The following is a 10,619-nucleotide window of genomic DNA, read 5'->3' as shown; positions in this document are numbered from 1 at the left end:
AGCCTGGCTCCCAAAACGCACCCCAGACCCCGGAAGAGGGGCGAGGAGGGAGGCCCGGGCCCAACAGCCTGTCCCACCCCGCCCCGCCGAGGAGTGCCCCTGTGCCTGTGGGGCCTGGGCCCGGCTCTGATGGGTCTGCAGAGGTAGGTGTGCACCCTGGGGACGGAACCTGGTCAACCTGATCATGGAGCAGTCCTGGAAAGGCAGGTGCTGCAGGGAGGGGAGGGGTGGCTGGCTGGAGAGGGTGAGGAGACCCGGGGCTGAAACAAGGGTCTCGGCATCGGGAGAGCAGCCCTGGGGCCTGGGAGCCCCGAGCCCTGGGGGTGGGGTGTTAGAACCCGCAGGGGCTGGAATGGGGGCTGCCCGGACCCTCACATTGGGCAGACCCAGCCTCCCCCGCTCACCCACCTCCGTCCGGAGCAGGTGAGGCCTCAGGAGCTGCCAGGCCTGAGGAGCAGCCGCCCAGCTGGGCTCTGAGAGCTGGGGGTGGGGGGCTGGGCCCCACTCAGTCCTTGCACACCCCCGCTGCCCGCTGCACCCGCCCCTCCTCAGCCTGAGCCGGCCTGCTCTGGGTGGGCTAGAGCTGGAGGCCTTCAGCCCTGACGACAGGGGATGCCGGGGCAGCCCCCCTAAGCACAGAGCTGGCCAGGCCTCCTCTCCGGAGGCGGCAGGAGAATGGAGCCTGAGGCTGCAGCGCGGGGGTGTGCTGAGGGCTTCTGGGGCGATAATTGGGCAGCGATTAAGTGTTCCTGGAGCAGCGGCTGCGGCCCGTCACCTGTCACAGCGGCCTCGTGAGCGCAGCCTCTGTGCAGCGCCCCCCGCGCCCACGGCAGGCCGGGCAGAGGGGCCACCGAGGGCCGGGGTCGAGGCCAGCTCGCCTGCCAGGCTGCCCTGAGACCCGCTCTCCTGCCCACAGAGGGGATGCCCACCTCCAGCCTCCTGCCCCAGCCGCCCCACGGCTTGGGGGCCACAGGGCCTCTGTAGACTGAGGGCTGACCAGCCATTCCCCACTGGTCACTCAGGTGCTGGCTCTGGCAACCCCGCCACACGCAGGTGTACACACACACACACACATGCGTGAGCACACAGGTGCACACACGCAGTCCCTGCCTGGCTGGCTCGCCGCAGGCTTCTCCTGACCAGGGCCCTCAGACGTGGTCGCAGGCTCATGGCCCCACTCCGGCGGCGGTGACCAGGCCTGCTCACGCACACAGACATCCTACTGCCTCCAGCCCCGGGATTCCTGTTCTGGCAGTGGCTGGCCCACTCCCCACCCTGCTCCCTCTCTGCTCACCCACTTGCCTTTAATTAGAAATGCCAGGAGCGCGATTCAGGGGGAGTTTCTGCCAGGGAGACATTCCTCCTGGCTAGGGGAGAAAGCTTAGAGTGGGAAAGGAGGTGGCAGCTTGGCTCTGAGGGGTGCTCCCAGGACAGCAGGGGCCTCCGGGGGGGCCCAAAGCGGGGATTGCAGCGTGGGCGCCCGTGTGCCCTCGCGCGTGTGAGCAAGACGCTGGGGGCGGGTGGGCCTGGCATGAGGGGGTAGGTGTGGACAGACAGGGATGACTGGATGGGGGGAGGATGGGCGGGTGGGAGGTATGAGTGTCTATGTGGGGGAGGGGTGAGTGTGCAGTGTGTGTGTGAGGGCGCTGGCCGCAGGGAAGGCATCTGGACAGGCAGTGGTGTGTGGCTGCGGGCAATGTGTGCCACCTGTGCCCGTAGAACTGCAGAGGACCTGGGACCACAGCCATCTGTCTCGGGCATCCAGGGGGACGTCCCTTCCCCACACTGTTGCCAGGGAGGCAGAAGGGACCTCCCTCTGGAGGGAATCTCAGCTTCCGGAGCCCCGTTCCTTATATGGTATATGGTGCTTTGCTTCTCAGCCTCCAACCGCATCAGGCTGCCAGCACCCTCCCCCCTCCCCCAACCCCCCACCTCCATCCTCCTAGAAGTCTTGGAGCTTCTACCAGTTCTGGTTGTGCCCTGGGGGTTCAGGGGCCACACCCTGCAGTGGGAGGCAGGACCCCTCCGTCTGCCCCACCTCCTGCCCCCTGAAAGCAGCCTCCAGGTGTCCCTGGAGGCACCAAGTGAAGAAGTCCTGGCCTCAGCAAAGACCTGGGAGTGGGGTGACAGGCGGTCATGCCCAGCTACTGCCAGCCAGGCACACACACACCCACTCCATGGCCAGGGGAGCCGGGGGAGCCAAGCCCTGGGTGTGTGCCCCTCACACAGGGAGCAGGGCCAGCTCCAGGCCTGGATTCAGGGGCTCCAGGGCAGGGACAGAGGGATCAGGCCACGTCGGGACTCACACCTGACACCTGTGAGTGTGTGTGTGCACGAACATGCCTCAAGGTCTTCATATCAGGGAAGAGGGTCCGAGTGCCGTGGTGGCGGCTGGGTCTCACCTGTGGCTGAATGTCCTGCAGACCCGGGCTGGGCAAGGTCAGGGCCTGCGCCGGTGGCCCAGGACTTCCTCCCACCCCCCACCCCCCAGCCCCTCCGCAGGCAGGAGGTGGCAGTCACTGGAGGAGCAAGCCGGGAGGGGCCCGGGAGAGGGGCTTCCTTCTTAGCTCCGGGTGGGGGCCCCGGGGCGCTCACCTGGCCTCCGGGCCCCGCGCTGGCTGAGGGGGCGTCGCGGTCCGTGCACAGCTCCATCCCTGGGTCCCCACGGGCTGAATGGGTCGGGGAGGGGGCGGCGCGAGCGAGCGCATTAGTCACCCCGGGCCGCCGGGTGTGCAGGGGGTGGGTCCTCCCTCCGCCGGGAGCGCGCGTGGGCGCGGGAAGGCGGGCCGGCAAGCTGGGGGCGCGGGCGGGGAGCCGGCGCCCGGGCCAATCGGAGCCGAGGCTCGGCGACGGGGCCGCCCACGGGCCGCGCTGGCGGCATAAAGAGCCGGCGGCCGAGCCTCAGCGCAGAGCTCGGGCGCTGAGTCCTCCTGCTCCGCCGCTGCCACTGCCGCCGCCGCCGCGACCAATCGGGACCGGCCGCTCCTCCGCGGGACCCGTCCGCCGCGCCTCGCAGCTCCGCGCAGCCGGCCCCCAGCAGCCCCTCGCCATCCCCAAGAGGATTTTGCAGCCTCCCTCTCCCGCCTATCCGAGCGAGCCCCGCCGCAACCTGCAAGCCGATGGAGTTGGACCACAGGACGACCGGCGGCCTCCACGCCTACCCCGGGCCCCGCAGCGGTCCGGCCGCCAAGCCCAACGTGATCTTGCAGATCGGTAAGTGCCGGGCGGAGATGCTGGAGCACGTGCGGAGGACCCACCGGCACCTGCTCGCTGAAGTGTCCAAGCAGGTGGAGCGGGAGCTGAAGGGGCTGCACCGGTCCGTGGGCAAGCTGGAGAGCAACCTGGATGGGTACGTGCCCACCAGCGACTCGCAGCGCTGGAAGAAGTCCATCAAGGCCTGCCTGAGCCGCTGCCAGGAGACCATCGCCAACCTGGAGCGCTGGGTCAAGCGGGAGATGCACGTGTGGCGGGAGGTCTTCTACCGGCTGGAGAGGTGGGCTGACCGCCTGGAGTCCGGGGGCGGCAAGTACCCGGTGGGCAGCGACCCAGCGCGCCACACCGTCTCCGTGGGCGTCGGGGGTCCCGAGAGCTACTGCCAGGAGGCAGACAACTACGACTACACTGTCAGCCCCTATGCCATTACCTCTCCACCGGCTGCCGGCCAGCTGCCTGGGCAGGAGGAAGTGGAAGCCCAGCAGTACCCGCCCTGGGGGCCGGGGGAGGACGGGCAGCTGAGCCCCGGCGTGGACACGCAGGTCTTCGAGGACCCGCGGGAGTTCCTCAGCCACCTGGAGGACTACCTGCGCCAGGTGGGTGGCTCCGAGGAGTACTGGCTGTCTCAGATCCAGAACCACATGAACGGGCCGGCCAAGAAGTGGTGGGAGTTCAAGCAGGGCTCGGTGAAGAACTGGGTGGAGTTCAAGAAGGAGTTCCTGCAGTACAGTGAGGGCACGCTGTCCCGGGAGGCCATCCAGCGGGAGTTGGACCTGCCGCAGAAGCAGGGCGAGCCGCTGGACCAGTTCCTGTGGCGCAAGCGGGACCTGTACCAGACGCTGTATGTGGACGCTGAGGAGGAGGAGATCATCCAGTACGTGGTGGGCACCCTGCAGCCCAAGCTCAAGCGTTTCCTAAGGCCCCCACTGCCCAAGACCCTGGAGCAGCTCATCCAGAAGGGCATGGAGGTGCAGGACGGCCTGGAGCGGGCGGCCGAGCCCACTGGCCCCCACCCGCCCGCTGAGGAAGAGGCCGAGGCCCTCACGCCCGCCCTCACCAACGAGTCCGTAGCCAGCGACCGGACTCAGCCTGAGTAGAGGGTGCCGGGCCCCGCCTGCCCGCCCGTGGCCCTTGCCCGCCGGGACTTTAGAGTGGCCCGCCCCTGCAGGGGAGCCCTTAATCTCCTCGTGCAGCTGGACACTCACCTCAGCCTCCTAGCCCAACTCCAACAGACACGCGTGACCCAGATGCGGGCAGTGTTCCCCAGACAGCCAAGGGGCTTCCCTTCCTTGCAGACCCAGCCCTCACCCTCCCTGCGTCTGTCTTCCCCGGTGGTGGACTGGCCTGAGTCAGCAACCCCGCCCTCCATACTCTCAGGCCATGACAGTTTCCTCATCCTGCTCAATGCCTGGGCCCTCTGGGCACTCAGAAACCCAGTGTCCAGATGGCACGGGCTGGCGTGCACCCAGCTCAAGGAACACCCCAGAGCAGAAGCTCAGGGGCCACCGGTGCCCCCGGAGCCTGGGCTTCAGGGAAGCTACTTCTCCTGGCAGTCGCCGTGACTGGCTGGCACCCCTGCTGCCTCTCGGGGCAGCTGGCCAGCCTTGGGCAGTGTGGCTCCCTCCCCCTGGAGGAGAGCCCAAGCTCAAGACACAGCAGCAGCAGCCGCCGCCGCAGTGGCAACAGACCTGGCGATCTGGTGCCTCCTGGCCCCTCAGGTGAGACCCTGCCCCTTGGCACCACCACCAGGGGGCACCATAGGGTTGGGAGGGCCCTGGGCGAAGCCCACCCCACCCCAGGTGAGCTCATGGAGGCTCAGAGCCCCTGGCATCCCCATAAATTAGCTGCTGGGATGGGGTTGGGGTGGTGCGGAGGGGAGATCTCAGGGGTCAGGGAGGGGGCTGGAGTGGGGAGCAGGGCTGGGGGAGGTTGCTGACCCAGCTCTCACAGGGCCCTGTGTTTTCTCTCCCCACAGCACCAGTGATTCACGCCAGCCTGGAGAGGGACAGAGCCCCGCGCGATGACTCACCCATGGCAGGCGGCAGGTCCCCTGGGGCCTGAGTCCTCCAGCCGGCTGAGGCAGCAGCCGGCCTCTGCAGCCAGGAAAGTGACGACAGGTATGCAGGGGACCCCGCCCCTGGCTGTCCTCACCAAGGGCCCCCCAGCTCCCCCCAGCCCCTGGCCCCAGGCCCCCAGTCCTCTGGCCTAGCTGAGAAACAGCCCCCCAGGACCCCAAGGGCTTGCTCTCTGAGAGGTCAGCCCTGCCCCGCCCTGCCCTGGCGGTCCCTGAGTCCCTGACCACCTGTGTCTTCCTTCCTTTCAGGTCTCCAGGCTCCATGTAGTGGAGCCTTTGCTGCTGTGCCCGGCACTGTCCCTTGTCCTCTCCCCCTACAAGCTGCCTGCACGAGAGGAGAAGCCTGAGACCAGAGGAGGGGGCCTAACAGAGAGCTGGTGGTGAAGAGGGGCCAGCGCGAGGGCCAGGGCCTGCCGCTATGCCCGCCCCGCTGGCTGCCCACTGCCTGCCCGCCCCCAGGGCCGCCGCCTTCCCGGGCCTGGCCTGGCTCCCACCCCGGAGCCCCTGCCCGTTGCGTGGCCATCCTCTGCTGCCAGAGCTTCCGCCACGGCCGCCCCTGCCCGGTGGCCCCAGGCCCAGCCCCAGGAGGCCCGGAAACCTTTGCCCCTGGGGCTCACTCAGGCTCCCTGCCAGGCCCTGCTGCAGCCTGGCCCGGACCCCCACTGCCCCAGCCACCAACACCCTGGTGCTGGCCGGCCACCTGTGTCTGCAGCCCAAGCAGGCCTGGTTGGGGGCTCCCAGACTCAGGAGACCAGCTCCCGCAGGAAACTCTGCCAGCCCCTCCGTCCTGCGTCCTGCCAGCGCCGCCTCCCGCCCCAGATTTTATTTTTGCATATAAGCCATAACCTGCTCTCCTGGCGCAGGCTACGGGGAGGCCCCAAGGTCCTCAGGGGGGTGTGGTCAAGTCCCTGCCCGCCGTGGATCAAGCCTCGAATGTCAGGCCAGGCCATGTCCACCTTGCCACCTCACCTGAAGACAGACGCTTTTTCTAAGACTTTGTTAATAAAACACTGAAACTTACTAGTGTGTGTGTGCTGTTGTTTCTCTGCCGGCCGGAGGGCGCCTACAGAGGGAGGCCGCTCAGGGTGGCAGGATCCTGGAACCCAGGGGTACGGCTGGCCATCTTAGAACACCAGAGCCACTGACATTCACGCTGAGTGGGCGACAAGGTGTGGGACGCGCTGGGGGAGGGGGCTGGCGGGGGTGCCAGACACGCATCTGCTGCCAGGACTACGCCTGCCCAGAGGCCTGTGGGCCCAGAGGGGATTCTCAGGGTGTGGACCCATGAGAATTGGGAAAGGTCCCTGCTGTGAGAAGACCCTGGTGAGTCCTGGCTGCAGGGTCTTAAGCTTGGTCTTTCTGAGCCTCAGGTTGCTCAGTCACTCAAGTGTGTCCGACTCTGCGACCCTGTGGACTGCAGCACGCCGGGCTCCCCCATCTTTCGCTATCTCCCAAGGTGGTGATGCTCTCTAGCCATCTCATCCTCTGCCGCCTCCTCCTCCTGCCCTCAATCTTTCCCAGTGTCAGGATCTTTTCCAATGAGTCAGCTCTTCGCATCAGGTGGGCAAAGGATTGGAGATTCAGCTTCAGCATCAGTCTTTCCAGTGAATACTGGAAAGTGAAGAGCCTCACATTCCTGGTCTGCAGACAGAGAAGCCATCACTAAAACCATTATGGGCTCGAGACCTTAGACAGTGTGGACCTTAGACGGTCCACACTGCGCACATAAGCCGTAACACACCTGCTTTCTTGGAGGACGCCAGGTCCTTACCGGAGATGGGCAGGTGGCCTGTGGGTGGGGCGGCTCAGACCCCTCCACCAGGCAGCGTGGGATTAGAAGCAGGCCTGGGGAGGTGGACACGAAGGGGTTTGTGTCGAGGAATCAGCTCACCGGCTGGTGGGACTGCAGGGCCAGCCCCAAGTCTGCAGGGCAGGGGGGCCCCTTGGGCATGGGACGTCTCCTCTGGTGAAGGCTCAGCTCTGCTCTTCAGGTCTTTCAACTGATGGACCCCGGCCCACCCAGATAATCTCCCTTGATCTTTAGTTCCAGTTGTCTGATACAGAATGTCTGTCGCACTCATAACAGACCCTCAGGACCTCTCGGGGATGAGGGTCTGACGGAACGCCTGGGACAGGCGTTCAGGTACAGGTGTACAGGTTCGCCCCAGCCAGGCTGGTGGTAAAAGCCCCCTCCCAGCCTCCCAGCTGCCGTGGTCGTCGGCAGGCCCTTGTGGCCTGCCGGGGCCGGCCCTGCCCTCGGAAGGGGCTGCTCTGCTGGGTGGGGTGGGAGGCCGGGCGCGGCCGCCCCTGCTGAGAGGACGGCGCCCACGGGGACGCAGGGGCCACCCGGGAAGGCCGGAAGCACACGGGAGCCGCAAGAACCACCCGCTGCCAGGAACGCCGTCACCGTGCACGCAGAACCGAGCGGGTGCCCGGTGTGACGCCCTCGGTGAAGGCCGCCTCTTCCCTGTTCTCCTCCTTTATTCCTTTCAAACGCTCAGAGTGCTGACAAGAATGGGGAAGGAAATCGGCAGGAACAGGGGGCTGGGCACCATGGTGATGCCTGAGAGTCAGTCATTTCTCCGGGAGACCTACTCCTGCTCGCATCAGAAGCTGGGTGTTCTGGGCCCTTTTTCCTTTTAATATGAATTTCCTGTCTGTAATTGGATGATTGTAGAACAGGCAAGCTGAACACTCGAAGTAATCTGAGAGGCAGCTCTGTGTCTTTGTGTCCCGAGAAAAGAGGCGGGAGGGCGGAGTGGAGTGGGCTGGCCCGGGCAGGGGAGTCGGACCTCCAGCCGCCCTGGAGAATCCCCCAGCCCAGGCCCCTGGACAGAGTGCTCCCTGTCCCCACCCCCACCGTCCTGCCCATCCAGACCCCTCAGGCCCTGGTCTCATCTCCTCCCTCCCTGGCAGGGAAGCTGGAGCTGGGAGGGCAGAGATGGGACTGGGGGCAGGGCTGCCCCAGGGGCCCACCCTGCACGCCCAGCTTGGTGGGGGGCTTCTGAGCCGGGTGGGCTGGGGCTCAAGTCCCAGGGCCTCTCTTTCTATAAAATCGAGTCTACCTGCAGAGCTGATGTGAGGATGTGAGGGCAGGGTGCCGGTCAGGGTAGGCTCAGCACGTTGGGTGTGGCTGCCCCCAGGCCCAGCCAAGCCTGTGCCCCCAGTGGGCTTTCATGGGCCAGCAGGATAGGTCTTGTTGCCTGTGACTTCGCTGGCTGCCCAGGGGTGTCATAGACTCTCTGTGCCCTGAGGTGGGGGGTGCACAGCCAGTAGCTCATCCACCTGAGAATTCCAGAGGGACACCTAACTGCAGGGGGCAGGGGGACAGTGACTCTGGGTCCAAGGCGTGAAGTACGCTCCAGGCCTGCCCTGATCCGAGGCTCGGGGGTGCAGGGACCCACCCTGGACTCCCTGTCTTCCAGGCCTACCTCCTGGAAGATGCTCAAAGTAATGACTTTCTTGAAGGGATGCTCCTGACCTCGAGATCCAAGCTGGTTCGGCCACTAGGGCTGCTGCTATAAGCCACTCCTCTTCCTGCTGAGGGTCAGAGGACTGTCCACGGGAGGACAGTGTGCTTTCTGGCCTCCCTGTCCCCTCCCCTTGGCCACTCATGACCCCTGCTTCTGACCAGTCATCGCCCCCCGGGCCCTGGCTGCCCACTGGCCCAAATTATGAGACTCCTCTCATGCCTCTTCCCCTTTCCTGGTTTCCCCCCTGCTAGGGGCCCCCTCAGACCTGCCAGACAGCCTAGGGGCTCTCCCACGCTGCCTGCCGAGCGCCCAGCTGGTGTCCCCTTCCACAGCAGCTGGGACGGGAGGAATACATCCGCTTGTTTCCTCCAGGAAGGAGGCCGGGCAGCCCAGCACCCAGCCCTCCGCGCCAGGGGGCAGCAGCTGCGGGGGCTCCTCTGGCCCTCCACCCCCACTGCTCTCCGGGATGGCCTCTCTACAGGTGGGGAAACTGAGGCCCAGTAGAAGCCGGGGTCGGCAGTTTCTCCCGACGGCCTCCTCCGCATCTCTGCCATCCTGGATCAGGCAGCCAGGGCCCCTGCTCTGGGCCCCTCCGCTGGGTCCCCCTGCCCTCTGTCACCCTGAACCGGCATTACACTGTCCGTCCACTAGCCGTCCTGTCTTCACCACTCCGGACCCCTGCAGAGGATCCCAGAGCCCCAGGGCTGCCCCCAGGCCACCTCAGGGGCCCCAGGAGAGCAATGTGGGCTGCGGTGGAAGCTGGAGCCAGACCCCAGGGCTGTGGAGTAGCCAGCGGGGCGGACTTTCTGAAAGTGGGAAGCCGTGGGCAGGGCAGGGGTGCCCTCTCCCAGCCCCCCACCCTGGCTGGCCAGTCCTGCTCTTCTCTCTGCACCCATGTGTCCACCTGGAGCTGCGTCTCTGTCCCCAGCCCGGGCCTTGCAGCCTAACGACAACCCTGTCTCCGTGGGGACCCCAGGAGAGGCCTGGACCACACCGGGCCCTGCCCACCCATGGCAGCTCTCCCAGGCAAGCTGGCTGGGGCTCCGTGTCTCCTTAGAGAACGAGTCATCCCACTGGCTTCCGGTGTCCCGGATGACCTGTCCCTGAGCGGCAGCCCCCGCCCCTCCCCGGGAGGCCAGCGTGCCTTCCCTGCTAACTTCGTGTTGCATGCTGTTAGCCCGACCTGGCGTCCTCCAGGCTAGAGGGCTAATTTTCCTCCTTCTACTTGTTTTGCTTCTTCCTGGAATTTCAAATAGCTTCTCTCATTCTGTTTACCATCACCACATACATGCTTTCCCCCGGGGGTGCCGCTGTATGAGACGCTGGGGCCTGTGTTTGCATTTGGTTTGTGTTGTTCTGGAACACCCTCCCTGAGTAAAACAGTCTGGAAAGAATAAAATCACTACCGGGAAGGCCCTGAGCCCCGATCTCTAAGCATCTCTGCAACCTCTGGGTGAAGTCCCGACTCCAGGCCAGCCTCCAGGGCCCCGCGGTGGAAGGTGACGCCCACTCCCCAGCCCCGTTTTCACAGCTGCTCCCAACCTCCGTGTCCTCTCCTCTCCGCCCGCCCCTCAGCCTCTGCCGCGCTCCCTCCAGCCCTCTGGCGCCTCCCCACCCTGCTGGGCTCTGTCCTTCCAGAATCCCTGAGCAGCAGACCTCCTCCACCTTCCCTCCCCGAGGCACCTGGCCTGCCGCAGGCTCTCATTAGCTGTTTCCTCCCACCCGGCTCTGTGGCAGGATGCATCCTCCCGCTGACCCGCTCTCCTTGCAGGAGCCTGGGACCTTGGGCTCGGCCGCGCCTCAGGCACCTCCAAGCACAGCCTCCTCAGCTCAGCCCCAGAGAGGGTCAGGGCTGCGTG

General features: G+C 66.1%; 1 protein-coding gene across 1 annotated transcript; it reads left to right on the top strand.

The window, feature by feature from the left end:
- The first annotated feature begins 2,908 nt into the window (after nucleotides 1–2,908).
- On the top strand, nucleotides 2,909–6,307 carry ARC (activity regulated cytoskeleton associated protein). The gene is made up of 3 exons (XM_086335642.1): nucleotides 2,909–4,931; nucleotides 5,189–5,330; nucleotides 5,537–6,307. The coding sequence occupies exon 1, from the start codon at nucleotides 3,120–3,122 to the stop codon at nucleotides 4,308–4,310; it is 1,191 nt and encodes a 396-aa protein (XP_086191768.1). The 5' UTR covers nucleotides 2,909–3,119; the 3' UTR covers nucleotides 4,311–4,931; nucleotides 5,189–5,330; nucleotides 5,537–6,307.
- The last annotated feature ends 4,312 nt before the right edge of the window (nucleotides 6,308–10,619 follow it).

This window comes from Bos grunniens, chromosome 14, assembly GCF_055505025.1.
Source record: "Bos grunniens cultivar Pamir isolate PY7600 chromosome 14, Bosgru_T2T1.0, whole genome shotgun sequence".
NCBI lineage: Eukaryota > Metazoa > Chordata > Mammalia > Artiodactyla > Bovidae > Bos > Bos grunniens.
This window is presented reverse-complemented; position numbering and strand designations above follow the sequence as displayed.